Source organism: Mchenga conophoros, linkage group LG7 (genome assembly GCF_057382185.1).
Source record: "Mchenga conophoros isolate Kocher_MC1m ecotype Shallow Benthic linkage group LG7, M_conophoros_male_GT1.1, whole genome shotgun sequence".
NCBI lineage: Eukaryota > Metazoa > Chordata > Actinopteri > Cichliformes > Cichlidae > Mchenga > Mchenga conophoros.
In genome coordinates this window covers 66,908,960-66,924,288 of record NC_140532.1, presented here as the reverse complement: position 1 = coordinate 66,924,288, position 15,329 = coordinate 66,908,960, and the positions used below count along the sequence as shown (strand labels likewise).

Here is a 15,329-nt window from a genome sequence, read left to right as displayed (position 1 = left end):
CTCTGTCAAAGATTCAGGTTTGTGTGTCCTTCGAACAGAGAGTGTTTCAGAATAAGAGTCTTTTATTTTGAAAATAGGCTAGATTCTCCAGGCCCTTCCTGCCCAGCTCACCTGCTCTGTGCAGGTTGATGCAGTTTCTGTAAAATACTACATCTAGTGCTATTTTACGTGACAGTTAGCAGAGAAACTCTTCTGCGATCCATCTGGTGAAATTAATATTGAAACTAGAATGTGCTGCAGTTACATCAATGTTATTCTCCGATAGCTGTGTTTGTTTCAAGGAAAAATATGATCTTCTGTTTTATTTGTGAAGTCGTATTTTGTAGTGACGGGAAGTGGTCATTATTGATGGGAATGAGCAGAACGGACAGGATTAGAAATCAGAGGGACAGCTCAGCTTGAGCTGAGGTTAACAAGAGCAGGTGCAACATGTCTGCACGGCCAGTCACACAGGTGGCAACACAAATGTAGAAAGTACAACACAGCATGACACAAAAGTGGCTTTTGAAACTGGAAACAACAGATTTTCAGGCCTGGTGTTCTTTAGCTACATTAAACCAAAAAAAAGTATTTTTTACCATTGATAATATTTTTAAGAGAGTAAACTGCTATTTTGTAGTTAGACGGTGTTTGTAGTTACAAAGAGTTTGATGGTTGGATTTTACCAAGCCTGAAATATTTTTGTTTCTTCTGTCAGATGACGACCATCTTGCAGCACTTCCAGGTCACCTCTGACAAGGAAAGTGATTCCTGTCCTCCACAGCTGATTGTTGTAGCCAAAAGATGGACAAATCACATGGAGGGTTTGTTATCCACTTACATGCCATGCCCCAGCATCGTCATAAGCGTTCCTGAGGAAGCCGCTCTCTATGGTAACGTTCAGCAGGTCAGTAAAAACTTTCCTGTTCAAATTAGGGTTAAACAGTGGTCTCAGTTACCTTTTTTTAAGTATCTGCATAAAATAAGAGTGAAGGGGAAGGAGCTGGGTGCAGTGTGAAGCTGGGCACACACTGTGTGATTTTTGGCCCAGTTTAAGATGATTTTTTAGTTGTGTTACCGTTTTAGGGATCGGCCCGAGTTTCGCCTTAATCACGTGTCGTGCATCGTGTAGTATAGACGGGGTAATAAGACCAGCTCCTGATAAGCAATAGTATGGTTACAAGAACATCAAACCTGTTTAAAATCCTGGTCACCCCTCGTGAGGCTATCACACAGTCTGCCCCAGGGCAGCTGTGGCTACAACTGTAGCTGCCTCCACCAGTGTGTGAATGGGTGGATGACTGGGTGTGTAAAGCGCTTTGGGGTCCCTAGGGGGGGCTAGTAAAAGCGCTATAGAAATACAGGCCAATTACCATTTTTAGCAGCGTCACAAGCCGATTTAGCGCAACCTCTGATACTGTAGATGCGCAAACACAGAAATGTCAGTGAAAAAGACGAAGCGACGCCACAGTGCAGCGTGTGATCTGGACACAAGCGATGGAGCCACAACTTGTAGAACTTTGGCAAGCTCGTCCGAGCCTTTTCGATGTGGCCTGACAAAATTATCACGACCACAATAACCGTGAAAAGAGTTGGATCGTGTGTGGGTGTGTGTTGTATTGTTGATTTTGTGTTGTATATTAGCCATATAATGTAAGTTTTGGTAACACTTCATGTTACCAAGCTAAAATCTGGACACAGTGTGAGCACTCGGGTCACATCGAGCCGTATAGTGCGAGAACATGCATCGTGACCTACGAACTTCTAACCCCTGCGAGTAGAGCAGGGCGATATGGCCAAAAATATTTATCACGATATATATTGAAAATTTGCGATAATGATATACAGGGAGTGCAGAATTATTAGGCAAGTTGTATTTTTGAGGAATAATGTTATTATTGAACAACAACCATGTTCTCAATGAACCCAAAAAACTCATTAATATCAAAGCTGAATGTTTTTGGAAGTAGTTTTTAGTTTGTTTTTAGTTTGAGCTATTTTAGGGGGATATCTGTGTGTGCAGGTGACTATTACTGTGCATAATTATTAGGCAACTTATCAAAAACAAATATATACCCATTTCAATTATTTATTTTTACCAGTGAAACCAATATAACATCTCCACATTCACAAATATACATTTCTGACATTCAAAAACAAAACAAAAACAAATCAGCGACCAATATAGCCACCTTTCTTTGCAAGGACACTCAAAAGCCTGCCATCCATGGATTCTGTCAGTGTTTTGATCTGTTCACCATCAACATTGCGTGCAGCAGCAACCACAGCCTCCCAGACACTGTTCAGAGAGGTGTACTGTTTTCCCTCCTTGTAAATCTCACATTTGATGATGGACCACAGGTTCTCAATGGGGTTCAGATCAGGTGAACAAGGAGGCCATGTCATTAGTTTTTCTTCTTTTATACCCTTTCTTGCAGCCACGCTGTGGAGTACTTGGACGCGTGTGATGGAGCATTGTCCTGCATGGAAATCATGTTTTTCTTGAAGGATGCAGACTTCTTCCTGTACCACTGCTTGAAGAAGGTGTCTTCCAGAAACTGGCAGTAGGACTGGGAGTTGAGCTTGACTCCATCCTCAACCCGAAAAGGCCCCACAAGCTCATCTTTGATGATACCAGCCCAAACCAGTACTCCACCTCCACCTTGCTGGCGTCTGAGTGGGACTGGAGCTCTCTGCCCTTTACCAATCCAGCCACGGGCCCATCCATCTGGCCCATCAAGACTCACTCTCATTTCATCAGTCCATAAAACCTTAGAAAAACCAGTCTTGAGATATTTCTTGGCCCAGTCTTGACGTTTCAGCTTGTGTGTCTTGTTCAGTGGTGGTCGTCTTTCAGCCTTTCTTACCTTGGCCATGTCTCTGAGTATTGCACACCTTGTGCTTTTGGGCACTCCAGTGATGTTGCAGCTCTGAAATATGGCCAAACTGGTGGCAAGTGGCATCTTGGCAGCTGCACGCTTGACTTTTCTCAGTTCATGGGCAGTTATTTTGCGCCTTGGGTTTTCCATACGCTTCTTGCGACCCTGTTGACTATTTTGAATGAAACGCTTGATTGTTCGATGATCACGCTTCAGAAGCTTTGCAATTTTGAGACTGCTGCATCCCTCTGCAAGATATCTCACTATTTTTGACTTTTCTGAGCCTGTCAAGTCCTTCTTTTGACCCATTTTGCCAAAGGAAAGGACGTTGCCTAATAATTATGCACACCTGATATAGGGTGTTGATGTCATTAGACCACACCCCTTCTCATTACAGAGATGCACATCACCTAATATGCTTAATTGGTAGTAGGCTTTCGAGCCTATACAGCTTGGAGTAAGACAACATGCATGAAGAGGATGATGTGGACAAAATACTCATTTGCCTAATAATTCTGCACTCCCTGTAACTGATGTGAGACAAAATACAACTGCACAACTTTACTAGCGCAAAAAAAACCCCCATCCATTTATTTTCACTTAAACAAGCAGCTGTTTTTATGTGCATTAAAGCTATATAAACATTTAACAGTGAAAATGCAAAATCCTTGCTGAAAGTTTAACCAAAAAACATTTCCAGTAGAAATGGGCTGACATATCCTGAGCATAACCATGTATAATATCCACTGAAGTTTAAAAAGAGGTGCTTTGCAGCATTAAACTGCAGTGTGACAAAAAAAAAAGTCAAATACAGATTTTTCAGACCATAAGGTGCACGGGAATATAAGACACATTAAGCAAAACAAAGCAGTCAGATAAATCTAACTTTATTCAACTCATTCTTCTTGCTTCCTCCACTTCTGTACCATTGATTCATTAATGCTGTATTCTATCACAGCTGCTCTATTCCCATGTTGTTGCAGTATATGAATGACTAACCTCGTGTTGTGGATGGATTATCTCAGTTGTTCTCCTGACTGAAGTTTGATCCGTTCACAGCATCCTGCCATGCGATTGCATTTGTCCCTGACTATCAGGAACCCTCACGGTAACTTTTATCGAGTGGAAAAAAGTTAGCTTGTTTATATTATGCTAACATAGCTGTGTCGCTAGCGGTCACGTAGCACATCATTATATACCAGCTAGCCCAACTTCAGTAACCCTACAAACGTCACTGCTGTTTAGTTTTCCGTCTTTATTCATGTTGGAAGTGATAGCAGAGCTGTACGTTTGAATTTATTTCAGAAATCTCTGTCAGAACATGCTACATCATCTTTAGGTGGAAGCTAGCGAGCTAACTTCCTGCTAACTTCTAACTCCGTTAAATGTAATAAATTCTGTTTTCATGGATGCCTGGATGTTAAACTTCATAGTTACACCTGGTAAAGCAGCAACGCTGATCATTTTATTGAAGATGAAAGAATTTAGACAGTTTTTAACTCTTAGTGATGCTGCAGTGTTCGTTTGACTTTGGGACCTGAAGTGGACAGAGTTTAGGACCCAGATTACTCGCAGATTTATGAGCACCTCAGTCCGACAGATACGGCAATAACGGCCGCTTGCATGTTCTACAAAAAAAAAGTGCTTTGTTGTGTATCTGACGGACAAACACCAAACCAGTTTCACATCACTGAAGTGGCACCATTTTTACAAACCAGTTCTGGTTCATCTGTTTCACTCAACGATCCGCCTTTCTCATTCTCCGTTACCGCCATGCTTTTTCTGCCATGTGTGTATGAAAACAAAGGCACGTTTTATGCGTTGCGCGTTTTACCCATATTATATCGCGAGATTCCATTTTCTTATCGTTGTCTAGCATTGTACCGGTATTACCGTGAACAGTATGATATGGCCCAGCTCTACCTACGATTCAGTCATACAGTTTGATCAGGAGCTGAATAACGCAACTGAAATAATCGCACAGTACATTAAGCGGAAGTCTCTACTGGCTTGTGTTTTGTTCCCCCTGCAGGTCATCCTCATGACTCTGGATATCAGTAAGATCTCAGTCCTGTTGGGAACGCTTGGCTTCAGCCCCGACGTCGGCCAGAAGACGCTGATCGTAGCAAACTCCTTTCAGGAGGTCGAAGATGTGTTCAAGGTGACACTCGGGCTGCTTTTTACATCCAAGTATATATTTTGTCATAAAGTCAGGACAGGAAGATATCGACTTCATCCTGTCTCTCAAACACAATGATCTCATATAAATGTATGCAGTGAAACACAGATATCCAGTGCCGTAAAATAACAAGTCAATCCTTACTGCTTCAATAATAATAATGGATTGGATTTATATAGCACTTTTCAAGGCACCCAAAGCGCTTTACAATGCCACTATTCATTCACTCTCACATTCACACACTGGTGGAGGCAGCTACGGTTGTAGCCACAGCTGCCCTGGGGCAGACCGACGAGGCCGCCATATCGCGCCATCGGCCCCTCTGGCCAACACCAGTAGGCGGTAGGATAAAGTGTCTTGCCCAAGGACACAACGACCAGGACAGAGACAGGGGATCGAACCGGCGACCGTCCGGTTACAGATGAGCTTCCCAACCCCCTGAACCACGGTCGCCCCGTAGTAATACAATAATATACTCTACAAACAAAACACTAGACACATAAACCTGCTTCACGCACACACACTGATGTTTTATAATCTTCACCTTTTAAAAACAGCTCCAGTTCTCTGTGGCACTCAACTGTGTGCAATTGATTAAACTAAAAGTAATAATTTTAATTTAAATCTGCCCTCCTGACCTTTTCTTCCGTCAGGCTGTGAGCACCAGGTCAGTTTTCTGCCTCAAGATCCACGAGGGGTTAACTCACGACATGGACTTTGTGCTCGAGCAGTGGAAGAAGGACATCGGCCCCGGCACTCACGTTGTTCTCGGTAACTGAAAATAGTTCTCAATTTGTTTTGATGGTGACCGTTAACCTGATTACATGAACCTGAACGTGAGCCGTGCAGTTGTCATTTCTTTTTCTTGTTTGACCTTTGACCTCTAGTAACCACCGACGATTGTCTCAAGGGTCTGGATATCAGAGATGCGACCTGCATCGTCCATTACAGTTTCCCCTCCTCTCCTAAGCTCTTTGGCAGCCGACTCTTCTGCATGGCTGAAAACTTCAGGAACTTCTCAAAACGAGTAAGAACGAGTGGCGGATGCACTTTATTAGGAACACCTGTACACCTGCTTATTCAGGTAACACAGGGTCCTGCAGCTACAGAACAAGTGTATGCTCACACAAACATCCAAACAGAAAAACTGTGGTTGTCTATATTTCTTCTGCCGCTGTGCTCTGATCTGACCCAGAATTAAAAGTTTAGTGATCATCTCGTCTCTGCAAAACCTAAAGAACCTCAAGAGGAGCTTGACAATGAGCCCAGCCGTCAGCAAGGCCTCCAAAATACTCATATTCCAAAGTGATCAGACTGTAAATGAAACAAGCTGGTGCAGCAGAGTTCAGGAGATTAAGACCCTGAACACCACCCTACCATTCTCTGGGGCTGACAGTGGAGCTGTGTGGAAAATATGGCTTTCAGAGCAAAGGGAGGCCATATGTATTTTGGTGTTCTTAATAAAGTGCTCAGTATTAAGAAACGTAAGCAGATGTTAACCGTCAATGTTTGAGGTCCTGGATGACTTTTTAATTTTTCTCCTCAGGATCAAACGAGGAGCAGCTCAGCCGTCACCAGGTCGGTGCTGCTGATCTCAGAAAGGAACGCCCGCCACGTCATTGGGATTCTGCGCTACCTGGAAAGGGCAAATGCCCTGCTGCCCCCCGAGCTGCTGACCTTCGCACAGGGGGTACAAATGGCACGCGAGGACCAGAAAACAGACCGCCCCCTCTGCAGATACCTGAAGAGTTTTGGCGTGTGCAGGTCTCCAGATTATACACGACTCTGTGGTTTCAGTCTTGTTCACTGGTCCGGGCCTTATTCTTTAGTCTGCAGATAAGTTTGTCTGTCACATGGATGACTTACTGGCAGCCATCTTTCTCATGCTGGGTTCTTTTGCCAATCAGATTTTTACCTACCCTTTTTTTTAATTAGCCATATTGTTGCTTGCGTTGTCTATAACATCATGAGTTTCAGACAGTAAAGAGAAAATGACTTGTATGTTATTCTGTGTGCTTTCCCCTGCAGAAACAATGGCATTTGTCCTGAACGCCACCGCTTCGTCTCACAGCTGGATCAGTCCAAACTGCCGGCATCTGGAGTCATAGAAGTGAGGATGATGCTTCTGTTCTCAGAGTGATGTTGTGAATCATGGTGCAGCTGTCAGGATATTACATTGGCTCAGTAGTGGAGTTCTTGGATGAAACCCTGATATTTGTTTAACGATCACTGATTGTACTTAAAACAACACAAACAGTGGATGTGACTCTGTGTATCCGAGGTTGTACCGCTCTACATAAAGACAGCGTCAGTCTTCTACGGCCGTATCGTCGAGGAGGAGGACGGGGGCTTTGAGAAAATGGCCTCTGAGATGGCTTCGTACTACGCAGAGAAGAAGCTTGGAGCCAAGAAGCTGCTGGAAGGAGGACTGTACGCTGTGCAGGAGGACGATGTCTTCCACAGGTCTGACAAATCAAATCTAAACACCACCGTTGGGTGGCGATGATTTCAGCCTCACACTCTGGGACTGCGAGTTCATCACTGTAAGTCGACTCCTGTCTGTTTTCTATCAGGGTGAAGCTCCTCTCTGTGCCCGACAGAGGCGGCCGGCTGTTTTTCAGCGTAGTTGCTTGCTTCATTGACATGGGAAAGGAGGAGGAGGTGAAATCCTATCAGATCCTCGAGCTGCCGGAGCAGTTTCACTCTCTGCCTGGACAGGCCGTAGAGATCGTTGTCTGCCGGGTCAAACCAATTGATTCTGAGACCAGCTGGCACCCCAAGGTTTCCCTTTCTCACTTTGAAGTCATGTACACTCACAGCTACAGCCGCATTGTTATCTAACACAATCATTCATTAAGTTAGGATTAAAAAGGATTACATCAGAGACAAAGTACGGGGCTGAGCAAGCTATCGAAAAGTGTCAACTATAATTAAGCTCCGATTTAAATTCCAATTAATTCCTCTGCTGCTTCCACCACTTCTCTCCTCTCTGATTTATTCTTAGAGCTGATTGGTTGCAGAGTAGGCAGTCATTCATCAGCACTGGCGTTATCTTTCTGCTGCTGTTGCATTTCTGTTTATTCATTATAAGTTGATCTGGGAGCTACTGGCAGCCGTGAATCTTGCTTTGGGCACAAGAGCTTCATATCCTGGATGAGCCCCCAAACGTTTTACAGTCTATGTGCATGATTTAAGATGCCACCATGCTGTTTAAGGTCAACCAGATGTTTAATAATGAAAATATTGTTTTTTACAAAGAACAAACAGAAATAAGGGAGATGGCAGCCTTGACCAAAACAAGCAGCTAAACTGCTAAATGTTCCTCTGAGATCTGGAGGCAATAATTCATGCATTCTCTGACTTTACTTCTGGTAGATAGACATTCTTCACCAGAGGTTCTCTTTCCATCTTAAGAACGGGACGAGGGAAAAAGAGTGTTTAATTTTCTATTTGTTTTGCGCCTGCAGGTTACCAGAGCCATCAGCCAGAAGATCCGCGGACTTCAGCATCGAGCTAGAGTAGTTCTCAGCCTGGGAAACACAGTTTTTGTTGATCCAATGGTGATGTTTTACATTTTAAATCATCTCTCCATACAGCCATCTGTACAAAGCTGTTAATATTTACGGTTTACAAAGCTTAAAAAGTCTCAGTTTTTAAGTGTGTCCTACCTGAGCTGGACTGGTTTTTAGCACCGCCAGTTGTGTCGGGATTCCCTTTTTGTTTTCTTCCTTGAAGGTTCGGGTCACCCAGATTCCAGGAATGAAAACTGTCATCAATGAATACAACGTCCAGGCGGAGATCCTGAAGACCCGGATGGGAATCGGGAACCCGGAGCATGTGGACCTGCTGAGGGCGCTGTGTGAGGAGAACAGCAGCAGCAAGGATGAAGGTCACATGTCCAGGTGAAGGGACAACCAACCAAAGTATTCACTCGAGGTCTGATCAGCCAATTTTCTTAAAAGAAGACTAAAGTAGCAGGTGTTTGTGGATTTTTTCAGGCTTGGAGATAATATTACATCTCTGAAGGATGTCAGGATTACAGCTGAGGAAGAAGTTCTGGCCAACAACCTCAAGGCTCCAGACCTTTCTCCACTAGAGCCAATGAGGTCAGGAAACCAGTCCCTGGTCCCAGCACCTACAGACCACCTGGTCCCAGTGTGTGATCAGAACTCCCAGTCAGAGAGTGAGGGTGGTTTTGGACAAAGAAGCACTGATAAGAAGCCAGCTGAGCAGATGGAGAGGTTTGTATTCTTATGATTCAAAGGACGAAAAAACAGACATTTTCCACCAAGCATCTGTCAGAAGGTTTCAGACGACACAGCACAGGAAATGTCGTTCTCGTATATACACAGCCAAAAAAGACATTTCTGTAGAGCTGCAGCGGTGTTTTTAACACTAAGTTGTGGAAACAGCGGTAGGTGCTGGACTGAATGTGAAACACTTGAAATAAAGACCTAATGAACGCAGGTAGTTTATTTGCAGTAGGATATGCTTGTTGTCTCGGTTAAAAAAACATTTGGATAAGTAAGAAAAGAACATGCAATCCAAGCTCTGTGCAAAGAAAGCTGTCATCAGGCTCTGTTTTACACAAAGCGCCTGAGAGCAGCTTACACGTGTAGATGAAAACGCATTAAACTCTCACAAAACAACAGAAATAGTCTCAGAGCACAAACCTCACTGTAAATTCCATCCATGGACGAGGTCTTACAGTTTTCTTTATTACTCAATGCTTTCCTTATTATCCTTCAGATGTTGTGTCTGACTTGATCTTTATCATTCTCCTACACGCAGCACCAGAGCTGGAGACGTTTTCCCATCAACCAGCTACACTGCTGCTCTGAACCTGCATGAAGAAGGTAAAAAGCTTATTCAGTCCAAACTTCAGTAACAACAAAGACATCAGAGCTTTTCCAGGTTTTAGATGGGCGTGGCTGTTACCTTTGCCCATAAGAGACGCGAAAATAATATATGAAATCCATCCTAAATTTTAAATACAGGTCTGTTAGTACAGTAACCTCACAGCAGCCATATTATTGGTCAGATAATTGCATTACAAAACTCCAACAGCACAAACACGGTCCAGAGGTCCAGTTCAGGTGAAGCCGGGCAGCAAGCTAGCAGCTAGAGCCGCTCATGTTGCCATCCACCTGTCACTCAGAGGCCACGCCCCATAAAAAATTACGTAAATGCAAAAAGTTTTTTTCTTTTTAAATAATCTTTTGGCTACTCAGCGTGTAGTTAAGTGCGTGTGTGTGTGTGTGTGTGTGTGTGTGTGTGGGGGCACGTGTATACAGGTGTGCAGGAAGGTGCTGGTCAAAGCAGTAGGCAGCAGGTCATCAGCACAGGCTCTGATGATGCATCACAAAGGTTAAAAGCTGGAAGAACTCCCCACAGCAGCATCAGTACCTAAAGGTGTTGAGTGTCCAGAGCTTTGATTTTCGTCCTAACGTGCATCTCCTGGTTGTTTCAGTTTCCACCCTCTGATCCGCTGGTTCCAGACGCCCGACGCTGCGATTGTCACCGTGAAGCTGGCAAACCCGGAGAAGCAGCGCTGCGACTTCTGCTCGGACCGAGTCATTTATAGGTCTGTGAGATTCAGACCTTCAATGAGCGCTTGCCTATTTGGCATCACATCCAACATTCAGTGGAGGTTGTTATCTAGAGCACTTTACACAGGTGGGAGTGGGTACATGTTCACCATAATTTATTATTAATCCTTTATTTATCCAGGTAAAAAATCTCATTTCCAAGAGAGACCTGGCATCATGGCAACAAAAGTATAACCAGCCTGCATGTGAATTACACTCGAGTTTAATAGTGAGCTGTGAAAACACTCAGTTCTGTTTGGTATCTGACGCAAAGTTAATCAGTTCTTTGGATTAATGAAGTTATTTTGTAATCTATTCTGAATAATTCTCAGCCATTTAATTAAAAATCCATAATCTAGAGCAGATGTGCAAAATGTTTAGGCAGATACATTGAAACGCTGGTACAAGGAAAAGTCCATCACAGAGTTTATGTCCCGTAATTCAGCAAATAGTTTCTGCTCCTGTTGTTTTGATTTAATTATTCCACCCTCCCAATAAAATCTTTTAATATCAGCGTTTAGTGTCACATTATTACAATTATAATTCTACAATTAGCTTCCACGGTGCTACTTTTAAAAGGCATTCAAAGCTTATTCGTGACACTAGCAGGTCAAATATTCGTCTGCACTGCCTTCACTGTGTCATTAGTCTAATCAGTCAAGTCCAGCTTGTCGTCTTCATGGCCACCAGACATCGCTCCAGCATGTCCTGGCTCTGCCCCGGGGGCTCCTTTCAGTTGAGCATTCCCAAAACACCTCACCTGGCAGGTGTACCGCTCCGATACTGAACCACCTCAGCTGGTTTGTTTGGATGCAGCTCTACTCTGAAGTCCTCCGGAGTGATTTCCATTCTCTGACCTTTCTGCAGCCTGTAGCCAAGATCTCATCTTTTCACTAACTTACCACAGCTCAAGAAGTCCTGTTGTGGCTCCTTGAGCTTGTGCCTTTTGGCACAACCAGGTGAGGTTCTTGATCTTTATGGACCGGTTGCCACTTCCCCAGTGTTTCTGCGTCTGTGATCGTTTAAAGTCTACTCGTTTAAAGTGTTTGTGGCCACAGGTGAGAGTAGGAATCTAAATTGTCCACTAAATGGACAGCGTCACCGTCCACATCACTGCAGACACTGCACCAGTGTGTCATTTCTGCTTGCCTGCACTCGTAAGACATAAACCTCTAAAAGTGCTGTAAACACTTCTGACTCAGTCTTCAGTTTGAAACCTTTCATATTGTATTTTAGTCCATAAATGATGACACAGCCATACTTTCTGGCTTTCTGATTGGGTATTTTCACATGACCTTTTTTTTTTTTTTTTTTTTAAAGAAAACCAGCACATGAACCATAACGAATATTTAAAATTAAAAGTAAAAAAAATAAATACAAGATCGGCAGCCTTTGCAAATCTTACTCTGATTTTAAAAGTAAAGGTGCCAGACTGCTTTGCTGTCATGTATAAAAGTCCTGCCCACTCTCATCCCATCAGAAGCAGCTGAGCAGATGGAGAGGTTTGTATTCTTATGATTCAAAGGACGAAAAAACAGACATTTTCCACCAAGCATCTGTCAGAAGGTTTCAGACGACACAGCACAGGAAATGTCGTTCTCGTATATACACAGCCACAAAAGACATTTCTGTAGAGCTGCAGCGGTGTTTTTAACACTAAGTTGTGGAAACAGCGGTAGGTGCTGGACTGAATGTGAAACACTGTAAATAAAGACCTAATGAACGCAGGTAGTTTATTTGCAGTAGGATATGCTTGTTGTCTCGGTTAAAAAAACATTTGGATAAGTAAGAAAAGAACATGCAATCCAAGCTCTGTGCAAAGAAAGCTGTCATCAGGCTCTGTTTTACACAAAGCGCCTGAGAGCAGCTTACACGTGTAGATGAAAACGCATTAAACTCTCACAAAACAACAAAGTCCTGCCCACTCTCATCCCATCATCTTGAAGTTACTTAGCCGGTCATTAAAGTTGCTCCACCTGTCCTCTGGATCACAGGCTGACCGCCTCGGTCAGGTCTTGCCCCCCCTGTGTCATCATGTTTCCATCATCAGTAAATCCTTAGGACCCTTCCTGGCAGTTCTCAAACAGCTGCCGTCTCCTCCATTCTCAAAAAAACGGACATGGCCCTCATAAATACAACAAATGACCTCACTGCTGCAGACTGGGGACACATCAGCATCCTCCTCCTCTGGGACCTTTCAGGAGTTTTTCAGTCTCCTTAGTCCGTCTTTAACTGCTTGTGTAACTACTCTGGCCTCCCTGGTTGTGACTTCAGAGGTCCACAACATGGAATTCATCCACGACTCCACCCTCTCAGTCATCACACATTAAATCCTCTCTAAAACAGACTCCAGCCGCTGAAGCCTCGTTCAGTCCTGGACGCTGCACCTCCTCTTGCTCCCAGTCAAGTCCTGCGTCTTCTGTAAAATCCTTCGCGCCCCGTTTATCTCACCACCACCTCCCTATAAAATCAGACGTACTCTGTCCCTCACAGCAGAGGGCAGTCCTCTGGGGACAGTCCTACTGTATTTACTACAATAGATGACTACACAGAAGAACTGGTCCTTTGCTGATTGCTCTCTCTTTGCTGATTGTGTTCAGTGGCAGCGTGAACGGTCGGTTCTACAGAGCTGACCTGGGGCTTCGCTACGAAATCGCAGCTGACGTTTGCTGCTGGGAAATGAAATACAATGAACCAGTTCTCAAACTGGTCAAGCAGCAGCCGGGAATCTGGGACAAACTCCTCAGAAACAAGGTACTGATTTAGTTTTCTTTGATTTACAGAAGAAATATAGGATTATCTTCACGTTAACTGTAAGGAAATATAGTAAAAGCAGTAATTGCCCCTTGTTATGAAAAGCAGCAATACTAATAGGATATTTCTTGTCCTAGAATATATTTGTGAGTTATGACATGGAGCACTTTGAGGGTGAGGAAGAGGACGGAGTGCCAAATGGTAAGATCCTGAAAGCCCAACGAAGTCTAAATGTGACTGTTATTGATGGAATCTGAGAACGTGAAACGCTGATGTTAGGGATTCTGGATAATGTGCACAAAAACGGAATGATTTGCAAATCACGTAAGCCCAATATTTAAAACCTTTTTAAATAGTTTGGATGAGGACATCAGAGGTCTGGAGAAACGCAATGTTCAAAGCAGCGATGGTTGTAAAGTTGGTGGATTGGAAATGGAAAGCTTTGCCTTTCACCTCGGTGCTCCGCCCCCGCACTGCCACGACTCCCGGCTGTTTCGCCCTCACAGACGAGAAGTCGAACAGTTTATGGAAACATTGTCGGTGTCAAAATGCAAAAGATCATTGGTTTTCACAATAAAAATGGAAATATTGATATAATGCAGAGAAACGTGTGCACAGGCCAGGCTGCAGACCTTAAATGTTCAGGAACACGTTTCTCTGCATGGTTCAGACTGAGTGAAGCGAAGTCCATCGATCTTCTTCCACTGGTCCCATTCAGGGTGACGGGTGTCTTGCTGTGTGCGGCACTACTGTGATGCAACATGTAAAACGAACAGATATTTTCTATCATCCACAGAATTTCTGCGTTTGTGATGTTTGATGCGTTGTCTTTGTACTGGTGGGTTTTTTTAAACTGATTTTTGAATCATTGAATTGTGTTTTTATTTATTTCCCTTCAGTGTTGCAGCTCTTCAGCTTTCTTAGAAACAGGATTTAATGTTTTTACCCTGTTTTATTTTTTGGTTGTCAGGTCAGTGGTTTGTGGAGAACACGGGTGAAGATGACTGGTACAGGAACTCGGAGAGCAGCAGTGAGAGCGACGACTTTATATAACATCCTCCAACCATCGTCATCCTCGGGGTCGTGGTGTCTGTTCTGGGAGCAAATTAACTTCAGCACAGAGTAGGGGTTCCAGATTTACTTCCACGAGAGTCCAGCTGCAGCGTTTCTCGCCGTCATGTCAGTGACAGGAAAAAAAATTCAGATTCTGTTTTCACTTTGATTTTTTTCCCCTGTTGTTCTGAAACAGTCGTAGTGTTCCCCCCTGTGTGTGTGTGTGTGTGTGTGTGTGTGTGTGTGTGTGTGTGTGTGTGTGTGTGTGTGTGTGTGTGTGTGTGTGTGGGGGTCACAGGGAATATTGTCAGGTAAATGTAATGACTTGAGCCAAAACTGCATTTAGATTTTTCTTTATTTCAAATTCTCGTCTGTAATTGGTCGCTTCGCCTCCATAGGAGCTTTTTATTGTGCAGCAGCAACAACAGCAAAGTCTTAAATATAAAGTTTACAATAAGAAGTGTACATGTATAAACTGACGGTGAGAATTTAAACTAGTCTAAGATTTAGAGATTTGAGAGGGAGTTGTTTTAAGTTTGAAATGAAAATGTTCCTTTTTAAGCTTAATTTTACAGATGATTAAAAATATTCAGTGTGAGCTGACGGTGCCGGCTGAGATTCGTGCCCCATGCTTGTTCCATTTCAGATTCAGGTCGTGAGATTCTTGTTCTCATTTGTCGTGTTAAAGGGAGTCTTTACTGCTGTTATTTAGTGTGGGTTGGTTTCATAGTGTTCAGCCTGGGCTTGTTCTTCTCCTTAAAACTCTCTCTTTGAGGAGAAGAACACAGACGAGCAGCTGGAAGATGAAACTGTTTAACTTTTGCCATCGCAGTCGATTTGAATCAAACACTGGATGTGACTGAAGGGCCAACTTAGAGCTTTAATTCAGGTTTTCAC

The 15,329-nt window shown here is 43.5% G+C and overlaps 1 protein-coding gene across 5 annotated transcripts in view; it reads left to right on the top strand.

Moving 5' to 3' along the window:
- Positions 1-15,030, top strand: part of tdrd12 (tudor domain containing 12) — a 28,858-nt gene extending 13,828 nt beyond the window's left edge. For 3 of the 5 annotated variants that reach the window (XM_085280932.1, XM_085280931.1, XM_085280930.1), the window contains exons 21-37: positions 698-886; positions 4,891-5,019; positions 5,691-5,808; positions 5,925-6,064; positions 6,584-6,801; positions 7,066-7,147; positions 7,319-7,500; positions 7,611-7,818; positions 8,505-8,597; positions 8,773-8,939; positions 9,036-9,278; positions 9,829-9,893; positions 10,332-10,404; positions 10,508-10,621; positions 13,226-13,379; positions 13,517-13,580; positions 14,350-15,030. In XM_085280932.1, coding sequence (XP_085137058.1) covers positions 698-886; positions 4,891-5,019; positions 5,691-5,808; positions 5,925-6,064; positions 6,584-6,801; positions 7,066-7,147; positions 7,319-7,500; positions 7,611-7,818; positions 8,505-8,597; positions 8,773-8,939; positions 9,036-9,278; positions 9,829-9,893; positions 10,332-10,404; positions 10,508-10,621; positions 13,226-13,379; positions 13,517-13,580; positions 14,350-14,432 — 2,322 coding nt within the window. In that variant the 3' untranslated portion in view covers positions 14,433-15,030. Of the gene's footprint in view, positions 1-697; positions 887-4,890; positions 5,020-5,690; positions 5,809-5,924; positions 6,065-6,583; positions 6,802-7,065; positions 7,148-7,318; positions 7,501-7,610; positions 7,819-8,504; positions 8,598-8,772; positions 8,940-9,035; positions 9,279-9,828; positions 9,894-10,331; positions 10,405-10,507; positions 10,637-13,225; positions 13,380-13,516; positions 13,581-14,349 lie in introns of those variants that run through there. The other 2 variants (XR_014893153.1, XM_085280933.1) reach the window with 2 other exon arrangements.
- Positions 15,031-15,329: the final 299 nt, after the last annotated feature.